Source organism: Pleurodeles waltl, chromosome 7, assembly GCF_031143425.1.
Source record: "Pleurodeles waltl isolate 20211129_DDA chromosome 7, aPleWal1.hap1.20221129, whole genome shotgun sequence".
In the NCBI taxonomy this organism is placed as follows: Eukaryota; Metazoa; Chordata; class Amphibia; order Caudata; family Salamandridae; genus Pleurodeles; species Pleurodeles waltl.
In genome coordinates this window covers 560,539,809-560,552,445 of record NC_090446.1, presented here as the reverse complement: position 1 = coordinate 560,552,445, position 12,637 = coordinate 560,539,809, and the positions used below count along the sequence as shown (strand labels likewise).

The 12,637-nt window shown below is 43.3% G+C and overlaps 1 protein-coding gene across 1 annotated transcript in view; it reads left to right on the top strand.

Annotated features, from left to right (window-relative positions):
• The window catches only part of PARP2 (poly(ADP-ribose) polymerase 2), a 283,463-nt gene that overhangs the window by 157,813 nt on the left and 113,013 nt on the right, over nucleotides 1-12,637 (top strand). The window contains exons 10-11 of the mRNA XM_069244318.1: nucleotides 6,079-6,181; nucleotides 6,567-6,729. Coding sequence (XP_069100419.1) covers nucleotides 6,079-6,181; nucleotides 6,567-6,729 — 266 coding nt within the window. The remainder of the gene's footprint in view (nucleotides 1-6,078; nucleotides 6,182-6,566; nucleotides 6,730-12,637) is intronic.

Sequence of the window (12,637 nt, the reverse complement as noted above, 5' to 3'; positions counted from 1 at the left end):
CACTCTGGGACTCGTTTTAGGCCAATTAATCTTTCGACCCTGATTGAAGACACCTTAGGACGAGATAGCTGATCAACATGTCAATCAATATGTCAATAACATCATCAGTATTTACCATAACAGGACAATTCAGATTAGTCGAAGACATTAATAAGACTCAGAAACCACCATGACCTTTCAGTCATGAATAACCACACCAGTTTAGTACGATTTTGTGATATTTATTCCCTATTGATTACAATTCTACTAGTAAGTTTATTAGTCTCAAAACCAAGAAACACATTAGCATAGTCATAATATGGCAACTCTGATAAGATTTCATCAAAGCAAGGATCACGAATATTAGAACATAGCACGACGTCACCATAGGTTATCCTTAGCAGAGTAATATTAGCGCATCATTCAACAAAGCATAGATTCAGTCATATGTCTATTTGCGTCTGTTTAATGAATCCCTCAACTAACCTCGAATTAGCCTTTGCATGTTGGGCTTCATGCAAAAAAATCTAACTATGGTCTCTGTCAAAAGAAGCAGTTGGTACCTAGAAAGGAAAAGCATACAGAAAATTACAATTTCATTGTCATATAGTTACCCTCCGTATTGGGTCAGCATACAGATTCAGCCTTCGTCCTCAGGACATCAGTTAATTCGCCATCAGCCAGGAATTCAGCACAGCTCGGTAAGGCAGGTAAAAAGGGTACTTCCCTCATAAGGAGGTAAAGTATAAACGGGCAAGGTAAGGGCAAAGATGGTTTGAAGAACCAAACATCAAAGTCTCTAGGTAGAGTCACAAAGTGTCAAGGTCATAGCAAAGTTCGCAATAGCATCTCCTCTCTCTGCTCTCTTTCTGCTCATGGCTCCCCTTGTCATAGGGTTTAATCCATTTTCTGTTGAGCAGTCCCCTAATTCCTGATTGGATAGGGTTGGCACCCCACTACCTTCCTCCAGTGGGCTTCCAGTGAGTTCATCAAAATTGTCACCCCATAACAGTTCTCACGTAGTTAATTGGTTCTTAAGATTGACGTCTCAAGCGGGTAGAATGTCCAGTATGATTTCATACTCTCGTGGTCCTTTTGTCATCTTCAGTCAGTGGTTTCATTGTCTGTACTGGTTCAGGCGACCTTGTACTTGCGACTAGTCTACACTGTTGCATTCAGCAAGAATGTTTCCTTGAGCAAGTCGAATTTCATGAGAACTGATCTACTACAGTTACACTCATCTTCTAGCTTTTGGAAAAGTACGAGTTCATGTCCTTCAGCAAGTCAGCACACTGTACGTTAGAAAAACACATTTAATATGAAACTGGGCAGCTAGGCCTCGACTCATGCTAAGGCCTAATGTTTTATTAGCAGAACTTTAGCATATAACCCTTAATATTTAGTGTAAAACCATACATTAGCATATTAATTCTACATCATTAGTCAGTTTGATTAATCATTGTATACATTGGTGGCCACTCCCCGAGAGCACATTTCAAGTACACGTTTAGCAAAACACATTAATACATTTTCTATGCGGCATTATTACGCATTAGCTCATAAACATTTTGTGTTAATTTCTGAGTATATAAGCTACGCTCTCTCAGGTTCAATACTGCCTATGAGCGTAATTGTTAAATTACCCCTGACTCCAAACTAGGGCAAGTGGAACTGCTTTAGTCTACAAAGGGATTCCCTTAAGCGTGCTATACTTACGACTGAAGTAACTGTGGTCTAACCAAGACTAGATTTATCAAGCCAGCACATATCATGCATTTCTTCTATTCAGGCGCTTAGGTCCCTCTACCTCTATCATGCAAATCCTGGCCTATCTTGTTTGCCTCATTGTATCATGCACACAAGATAGACTGTTTAGTGTGATTTAATTTTACAATTTGAGTAATTGTCCTTTCCTGCATGACAAAAACCGAACAAATAACTTTTAACTACAATGATTTTTTTCAATATTTCTGAGTGTCTTCACAAACTAAGGCATGCAATTTGCATGGTATTTTTCAGATCTTAAGGCAAATGAACTTGAAGTAGGGACACTTACATGGTCAGATCTTCCCAACTACATTGGCCTCTTAAAATGAGCTGTTCTGGATCTGAAAACAAGATCTTAACTAGGATATGAAAAAAGCTTGCTTTAGATGCTACACTTTGTTGGGTCAAGAATTAGATTTACTTGATGGTTTTTCTGGTCTGTTACAACTCTATAGTGTTTAATACCGGAAGTTGCAACATATTTAGCCAGTGGGAATTCAAAACCAAAAATATTGTTAGCGTTGAGGCTGAGACACTGGATTGGAATCTGGATGAATGCCTACTCTTTGAGCCTTCATGATTTCACAACGTGACATAAGTCTGTCAAGCTGACCTTGGTTCAAGCTCCTTGATCGGTGTTCGGACCAAATTATCGACCAATGCCAGTACTCAGTATTGGTGGCTGCACAAATGGAATCAGCACGGACCCTGCTGATGGAGTGTGGAAGTCAGTGCCAGAAATGCTGCAGTCCCTAAAGCAGACACCAAGGGGGCAGGTGGTGGTGGAGGTAGATCACAGGTGAAAGTCCGCCTGGAGAGCTTGCTGTTCCAGAGGACCCTAAGGTGCGCCTGAAGAAGTAGGATGCACACCAAAGGTCTTTGAGCAAGGCTTCTTTCAAAGCCACTATTTGCTGCAAGGACCTAACCTAGGGGCTCTGACTGCACCAGGGCCAATTGTGGGACAACAGAGAAGCTCTTGTGCCGTCTCTGTAGATATCAAGTGTCAGGATGAGGTTGATCCCCACTTGGCTTTCATGTGCTTATGTCTAGATTTCAGACTTTCTAGACTAGACTTTGACTGCTAAGTCGAATTTTGGCAGGGACGGCCTTGTGACTGTCCTAGGGCCCACCACTTGCAGCAGGAACGAGACCTATGCTTTGATCTTGACCTCCTTTTATATTCTGTGATGTGGAGTTTTGCTTTCCCACTCCTGACAGATGCTAGGATGCTCTTGCTGTGGGTTGGCTTTGGGATCACGTCCTCCGATGAGCAAGGGGGACTACTTTCCCCTGTGATTTTACACTCGCTGAACATCTGTGAAGTGAGTTGCCCCGTAGGGCACTGATGATAATAATGACTGCTTTGCAGAACCCGGAGGGACCGCAGCTCAGATTGAAATTAGTTTTCTGTCATTGAAATAAGCATTTGAAGATATCATAGGCTGCTTGGCCACAACAGAGAGGGATTTGAGTGCCACAGAACACAGGTTGACAACTGAGAGTAGTTTGCAAAACTCAGTGGGTGCCTCTCAGATATCCTAGAAATTTCAGCATTCTACTTTTGTGTCTGTTGTTAACTTTGAGGTCAGTGTGGTGTTTCTGGAAAATGAGACAAAAGCCACCAAAACCCGAGCTCTGGGGGTGCCCCACATCTCTTGAGAAGAGACCTGAAAGCAGAGATAAAGCAGTTGCTACCTAAGTGGTTCTTTAAATAAGATTCAGAACAACCAATAATGATTGTAGAAAATGTCTGTGGTGTTGGGGCTCTGGGGACAAACAATGAAATACAAAAAAGTTCCTGTGAAACTGGGATACAGCAGACTGCCATTTTCCGGTCACAAAGTCTGCAGGCAAGAAGGGCATGACATTGAGAGGTTCCTGGTGAAGATCAGGGCCTATTAAGGAGGCAAAGTGTTGATCATGTGATCCAGAGACTACTAAAATGTATCTTACTTCCACAGAGGGATGTGTTTGGGAAATGAGAATAGGAATGCTCTCAGCAGCAAGTTCTGGTGAGATTACTGAAACAGTTTTTACTAATCTGAACTATTTCCTCCTATTAAGGCTTAGATTGAGTCTTGGCAGCAAAGTTTTGTTGTCAGGCTTGTAAGACTCCCAAGTCCATAGCTTCAATTTGGTTCCTTTAATTTTTTCTGTTATATCTCTGCCCCCAGCCACCCCATATCTGAAATGAACAGGGCTGAGTTGAAATCTCTGTAAATTTGAGAAGGCAATTTTTAAAATGGGTTTCAGCTGCGATATTGGTCGTTTCTAGATAATTCCCGGACATGTGGGTGTTTCTGACTGTACAGTGTTTGTTTAATGGCTCAATAAAACAATTTAAGCATAAATTAACATTTACTTGGTAAGAACATGATCTGTATCTGGTTGTGACTTTGATGTCATGTTGACCTTTTTTAAAAGCTTTATCCGATGTGCTTAATGACACTCCAGCTGCTAAAAACACGTCAGTGTTCAACAGCACCCCCTTGCTAACTTCTAAACCACACAAGGAGTTTATGGCTCTTAATAAATACTCTGAATTTCTTCTGGAACCTTGACTCCCAAGTATATTTACATTTGTACTGTAATCCGTTGAGCACCTGCATTTCTGTCTGCATTTATGAGCCTGCTTCTCATTGTTGTAGTACTTACATTGTCTAGGCTTGCCATGGTTACACTTTTTCCTGAGGAAGCCAAAAATAATTTCTACTCAGTATTGAAACTAGCATACTCAGCATTTCTTGAGATGTGGTGCTTTTACAGCTTACTTCTATTAGTTCTGGATTAAGCATCAGGCTTCGGCTGGCATGGATGGTGGCTGGGTTGCTGCCCTGGTTATTCCTGATTTGACAGCCATCGTTGATAGTCATACGGCCAGTGTGGTAACACTTACTAGTCGTAGCTGTCATATTTGGCATGACATTAAGCTGGCATACCTCCACCTTTAACCCAACTGCACCATCTGTTTCATAACTCCTTCTAATTATCTGACTCTGATCTATGGTGCACCCAAAGAACGAGGACATATGCCATGGTTTTTAATTTCCAAATGTGATCTCTGCAGTTAAATCATTCCTGTGAGCTCTGGTTTAATAAGTATGCAGTTGACTCCCAGATCATGATGAGGCTTCACGGTCCTAGACATATGGCTGCACAAAACTTTGCCATGTAAGAATAGCATTGACATTGAATTTGACAATAGCTAGCCAGGACGTTGCTGAGCTGTCTGCCCAACTCCCATATTTATGGTTAGACATCTGGGAGGCATTCTAGACAGAAATCTTCCTGTGATACCCCAGTTAGGTTCTCTCCAAGAGGTGTGTGGGCTTCGTTTGAAAATCTTGAATTTTCTTTAACTACCTGCCCTATCCTCAAAGAGTAAAGGCTCTGAATTCTCCAGTTCAGTTTCATGTGGATTATGCATATGTACATTTTGTCGACTTATCTAGTTATGCCTTGACCAAACTACGATAAGTACATTAAGCAGCTGTTGGACTCCTCCTTTCCTTTCCTTCCCTTCCCTTCCCTCGCATCCTCTGTGGCAGGCTTAGGCACCCTGCCCTTAGATAGGCAAATGTCTGTCACTTTTCTTGGTCCGCCGTTCTTTCATGGGGAAGGACCCAGTTTCTTCCTCAATTGTTCTGCCATAGACTGAATTTTATTTTGACTCGCTGTTGATTGATGCTGCCAAGAAAGACTCTAGAAAATGTGAGTAGGTGGCCACTCGTGAAATGAACAAACACGATTCATCAGGGGCACACCTACTCATGCCAGACATAGAAGCCTATACAGTGCCTACTTGTCCTTCTTATTATTATATGATATACTTTCCACATGCTAAAATAGTCAAAATGTCCATTTCTTGTGTGAGAACTGTATGTAGTACATATTCATAATAAAATAACTCATGGTTTAGCTTCCTCCTGAAAACCCATTCACCATCCTTGAAATCTTTAAATGTTGATATAGATTGAGAGAACATGGTCTGATCTACGGATGGCTGTAGTTGTGGTGGGGGGGGAGGGGGGTGAACCGCTTAGGGAACTGATTGCAGGATGGACCTGTCCGGTATTAAGTTTCTTTCACCGAGAGAAAATGACTTCTACCAAACAAGCTGCAGCACGTGACTCCATATTTTTGGGCCTCGCTTTTTGTATTTGAGGAATGTTCTACGGCATAATCTTCATGGGTGAAGAGTATCACATGTCTACAGGATGGCAGGATTATGACTTACTAGTTTTGCTTTTGAGTAACTTGTTCTTTGCTTCCAGTAAGTTATGTGAGCAGTGCAGTAACAGTTGTTTCAACTTTTTTGGTAATTTATTTCAGGTTTCTTGACAAAACTCATAATGACTGGCATGGTCGGGATTTCTTTGAAAAGGTTCCAGGAAAGTATGATCTACTAAAACTGGACTATAAGCCGAATGCCGAGGTAACAATATTAAAAACAGGCACGTGTAGCATTGTTTACATGTACATATCTGCATCCATCTGCATATCCTTTCAGTCCAGACTGCTTTTGTCTAGTCTCTTTTTTCTCAGTCATCCATTGCACACCTTGGTCTCTCGCCACTTCTTCTTTCACATTTAGAAAGACTGTGCAATTTCCTCTCCTGGCACTCTGTATATCAAAGATGGAGTACAGCTCACGCTTGCCACTCTACACTGTATCTAGTGAACACTGAACACCTCTTCACGAAATTGTATGAAATAAATTCACAATTCATGTCCCTTTGTAGGATGCAGTGCAGCATTGCGATTTATTGCGCTACTGGTGGTTGTTATTTAGTACTTAATTATGTTGTTGTGTTTTTTAGGATGATATAAAATTGAAGGACGAAACTGAAATCGATGCTGTTCCAAAGCCAACATCTAAACTGGACACCCGTGTTCAGGACTTACTTAACCTCATCTGTAACGTCCAAGCTATGGAGGACAGGATTGTGGAGATGAAGTATGACACCAAGAAGGCGCCGCTTGGTAGGTGGCGATCTAATTGAGTTTGTATCTTTTTAATACAAGTTCTAGGTTTTATTTAAATTTTAATTTCAAATTTGAATAGTTCATTCGTCATATAGATATCTCTAATAAGTGTATTTTATCCATGTAAGGTAAAGGTTGACAGTTTTTTTTCAACCACCTTTATTGAGTTTTGGTAACATTTACAACAGTTTTAACAGAAGAACAAATCTCACCTAAGTATTGTGCGTGGAATATAACTTGTAGGTAGCATTTAGTTACAGCATTTTGGAAGTACGAACTTTGAAACAAGAATATAATTGTGAGCCAAGTCTTGTTTAACGATTGCAGTAGGTGCAGGTGTGGTGCAGTGGTGTCAGCATGTGGCGTTTTGGGTGGGCACAAGATTGCTGCTGTACAGAGGTGAACGTTGATACTTAATAGAAAACTCCCTCCTACTCCTTACTTCAATTGGTCTTTGAAAACATACGCTTGCCTTTCTTCCTCCGCCCCTCTCTTGCTGTCACACTTTTATCTCCTCCCAGATCAATCATATCTTTCTTTAACAAATGTGTCCATCTCCTCCTTGCTGTCACCCTTTTATCTTCTCCCAGATCAGTAATGCCTTTCTTTAACAAATGTGTCCACCTCCTCCATGGCCTTCCCTAGCACAACAGATTTACTCTTCAGTTTGCTTGACTGATGCCACGCCCAGAAACTCAAAAGTAGAATTTAACTTCTCTTGTCACAGTCTCGCAGACACAGACTGTAAGGAAATGCCTCCTTGGCATGGTTACCCCCTGACGTTTTGCCTTTGCTGATTCCAAGTTATGATTTGAAAGTGTGCTGAGGCCTGCTAACCAGGCCCCAGCACCAATGTTCTTTCCCTAAAACTGTACCTTTGTTTCCACAATTGGCACACCCTGGCATCCAGGTAAGTCCCATGTAACTGGTACCCCTGGTACCAAGGGCCCTGATGCCAGGGAAGGTCTCTAAGGGCTGCAGCATGTCTTATGCCACCCTGGGGACCTCTCACTCAGCACAGACACACTGCTTGCCAGCTTGTGTGTGCTGGTGGGGAGAAAATGACTAAGTCGACAAAGCACTCCCCTCAGGGTGCCCTGCCAACCTCACACTGCCTATGGCATAGATAAGTCACCCCTCTAGCAGGCCTTACAGCCCTAAGGCAGGGTGCACTATACCATAGGGGAGGGAATAGGTGCATGAGCACTATGCCCCTACAGTGTCTAAGCAAAACCTTAGACATTGTAAGTGCAGGGTAGCCAATGGAGTATATGGTCTGGGAGTCTGTCATACACGAACTCCACAGCACCATAATGGCTACACTGAAAACTGGGAAGTTTGGTATCAAACTTCTCAGCACAATAAATGCACACTGATGCCAGTGTACATTTTATTGTGAAATACACCCGAGAGGGCATTTTAGAGATGCCCCCTGAAAACGTACCCGACTACCAGTGTGGGCTGACTAGTTTTGCCAGCCTGCCACACACCAGACATGTTGCTGGCCACATGGGGAGAGTACCTTTGTCACTCTGTGGCTAGTAACAAAGCCTGTACTGGGTGGAGGTGCTTCTCACCTCCCCCTGCAGGAACTGTAACACCTGGCGGTGAGCCTCAAAGGCTCACCCCCTTTGTTACAGCGCCACAGGGCATTCCAGCTAGTGGAGATGCCCGCCCCCTGGCCACGGCCCCACTTTTGGCAGCAAGGCCAGAGGAGATAATGAGAAAAACAAGAAGGAGTCACTGGCCAGTCAGGACAACCCCTAAGGTGTCCTGAGCTGAGGTGACTCTGACTTTTAGAAATCCTCCATCTTGCAGATGGAGGTTTCCCCCAATAGGATTAGGGATGTGCCCCCCTCCCCTCAGGGAGGAGGCACAAAGAGGGTCTAGCCACCCTCAGGGCTAGGATCCATTGGCTACTAACCCCCCAGACCTAAACACTCCCCTAAATTGGGTATTTAGGGGCTCCCAGAACCTAGGAAGATAGATTCCTGCAACCTGAAGACGAAGAAGGACTGCTGACCTGAAAGCCCTGCAGAGAAGATGGAGACACCAACTGCTTTGGCCCCAGCCCTACCGGCCTGTCTCCCCACTTCAAGAAAAACTGCAACAGCGACGCGTACCCCCGGGTCCAGCGACCTTAAAGCCTCAGAGGACTACCCTGCATCTAAAAGGGCCAGGAACTCCCGTGGACAGCGGCTCTGGTCCAAAGAAGCTACAACTTTGCAACAAAGAAACAACTTTTAAAGGACTGCATGTTTCCCGCCGGAAGCGTGAGACTTTCCACTCTGTACCCGAGGCCCTCGACTCGACCTGCGGAGAAACAACACTACAGGGAGGACTCTCCGGCGACTGCGACCCTGTGAGTAGCCAGAGTTGACCCCCCCCTTGAGTCCCCCCAGCGACGCCTGCAGAGGGAATCCAGAGGCTCCCCCTGACCACGACTGCCTGCTTCTAAGTACCTGACACCTGGTAAAGACACTGCACCCGCAGCCCCCAGGACCTGAAGGATCCGACCTCCAGTGCAGAAGCGACCCTCAGGTGGCCCTCTCCCTTGCCCAGGTGGTGGCTACCCCGAGGAACCCCCCCCTTGCCTGCCTGCTTCGCTGAAGAGACCCCCGGGTCTCCCATTGAACTCCATTACAAACCCGACGCCTGTTTGCACTCTGCACCCAGCCGCGCCGTGCAGCTGAGGGTGTACTTTCCGTGCTGACTTGTGTCCTCCCCGGTGCCCTACAAATCCCCCCTGGTCTGCCCTCCGAAGTCGCGGGTACTTACCTGCTGGCAGACTGGAACCGGGGCACCCCCTTCTCCATTGAAGCCTATGCGTTATGGGCACCACTTTGACCTCTGCACCTGACCCGCCCTGAGCTACTGGTGTGGTAACTTTGGGGCTGCCCTGAACCCCCAACAGTGGGCTACCTTGGACCCAACTTTGAACCCTGTAGGTGGTTTATTTACCTGCAAAACTAACAAATACTTACCTCCCCCAGGAACTGTTGAAATTTGCACTGTCTAGTTTTCAAATAGCTTATTGCCATTTTTGTCAGAACTGTACATGCTGTTTTGCTGATTCAAAGTTCCTATGATACCTGAGTGAAGTACCTTTCATTTAAAGTATTGATTGTAAATCTTGAACCTGTGATTCTTAAAATAAACTAAGAAAATATATTTTTCTATATAAAAACCTATTGGCCTGGAATTGTCTTTGAGTGTGTGTTCCTCATTTATTGCCTGTGTGTGTACAACAAATGCTTAACACTACCCTCTGATAAGCCTACTGCTCGACCACACTACCACAAAATAGAGCATTAGAATGATCTCTTTTTGCCACTATCTTACTTCTAAGGGGAACCCTTGGACTCTGTGCATGCTATTTCTTACTTGAAAATAGTACACACAGAGCCCTACACAGACTGTCCAGTGCCTCTCACAGCAATTCTCTGAATGTACTGTTACTCACCAATTCCTATCCTCTTCAAACCGTAGAATCAGCCACTTTGAAACTTAATCCACAAATAGGAATATGCCTGAATACCCGCAGGATTTAATACGCTAGTGGTTGTCTCTCTCTCCAAACTTTCATTGCAGACTCATCTAATTTGTTTCAATAGTCCCTTCATGCCCCCAGCCTGACGTGGAATGATTCAAGTATGTGAATCAATAAAATGCACCAACACTGTAGAACTGTAGTTACGGGTAACCAACTTTTAATTCTGTCCTCACACTTCAGCATTATTCCAGAATTTCCACCAATCCAACTTACTGGCATCCATATGTGGCACTGCTACATGTATAACACAAACATACATCCATGTTTTTTTAATGTGAGAAATTGAAAATGTTCTGAAAAAATGTTCAAAATATGGAATATTTTTCTGCACTTTAAATTTCTCCCATTAAAAACATGGCTTTATTTTTCAGTTATAAATATGGCACAGTGCCTAACAGCCACAGGGAGCAAGATGTTAGCTGTGTGTAAATTCAACACTTTGAAATGGGAGAAAATTGAACTGAAGAGTTACATTTATGTTCATATGAATTCCATAAAACTCATCATTTAAACGTTCCTCTGTTTTAAAGTGTCATGTTTACAAACAGCAGATATCTTGAGCCCAGTGGCTTGTAGTCAAGGTGGCCCCACAAGAAGATCCCCTCTCAGATGATCATGATTAGGGTGCAGAATTATCCAGATGAAAGTAGTGTACTAACAACAGCGAGGAAACAAAAAGAGTCTAAATACAATGGAATTTGTCTTTCCTTCTATCCAGACTTCATTGTAGACACACAAAAGAGGAGGAGAACATTTGAGAGGTTAAAGCTTAAACTTAGACAACCAAACATATGATCGCTCGGTTACTGGTGGAGTGTCTAAGCACTGGGTAGAAATGAAAAAGACAATTATTTGAAAACCTGAGAGAAGCAATGACCTATGTAAAAAATGTAGGCCCAAACCTATAAGGTATTAACAGCAGTATGCCAATGTATGCTTTAGTTTCAAATTTAATGCATGTAAGTGGCATTCAAGAGACAGTTTACACTGGATTCATTGGGCAGGAGGCACCTTCATAGGACTAAATGACATAAGATTAGGTGAGAGGTCAGACCTCCTTAGTGGACGGTCCACAGAATCCTGGTAAGCCATACAAATATCAGAGTAGTAAGAGTTTAGTTGATTTCATTGGCATTGACACACTCTTTGTAAAGGAGAACCAGTGCAAACCCAACCACCTGTACAAATAGCATAACTTACTTGTGAAATAAGGGTGGTGGTCAACAGTACTTACTGTACCCATTGTGGGGTCAAGTTGGGACCGGCCCCACAGAGGGAAGGGTGTGAATGAGCAAAGATAAACGATGGGCACCCACACACAGCAGACACCTGGAAGCTAACACCCTACTCGATAAGTAAAGGAAAATCACAGGTAGTTATTGATCATGGCTGGCTGTAGTCATATCATGGAGCGTTAAGTAAATGGAGTAATAAAAGGACATTATTTAGATAGGAAAGGCCACCATATAGCAATGCTTTAGGAAGCCCAACTAACTGCAGCAGAGCTTATCAAGCTCAACTATAAATGGGGGGCACTTTGGCACACAGAGTTTACCTCCTTTTAAGGCAGATAAAAAATTCAGAGAGCCAAAAGGCAAGTAGGTTGCTAAGACAAGCTGGTGTATCCCAAATTGTTTTGAGGAACTCTTCAGTCTCCAGGTGCCATAAGTACATTATACGATGCTGTGGATGAGAGGTAAACTGTATACTAAACAGATGACTGGATAGTTCAAGGTCTACTAATAGGCCATTGGGCTGCTTATCGACTGCTCTGCAGACCGCAGTGATTAAGTTGAATTTAAAAGAGATCTAGATAAATTAACATGCGAACCAAGGCGATACTGCTCCTTCACTAACTGATGGCACATTCACAAGAATAGATTTGTATGACACATCCAGAGCAGTTGGAAAATTCACAGCCTTCATTTAGTCCTTATTAAGTCTTGAAACTAGATAAATCAAAGTTAATCTTGTGACAAATAGCACACACACATTGCTCTTACTCATTATTTACTAATCACTGTAAAATGCATCTCGGAAAGTTGAATTTCAACTTCCTATGCTAAACACTATTTGGTAATCTGTATTAAAAGCTTTCAAGCCCATGGAGAGATCTGGTGCTAGCAGAAAAAAATGTATTATATCTGCTCCTGTACTTTTCCAGCTTTGGTATACCCTCCCTGCCACATTGGTCACACTAAATTGTTTGATTGTTTGATGGTGCCTAGGCACCAATTCTGCTATCAGCAGCAAAAAGGTCCAGAAGACTTAGGTGGTCATTATGACTCTGGTGGTCTTCTGACTGCCAGGGTAAAGGTGGCGGTTTCACTGCCAGCTGGCTGGCGGTGAAGA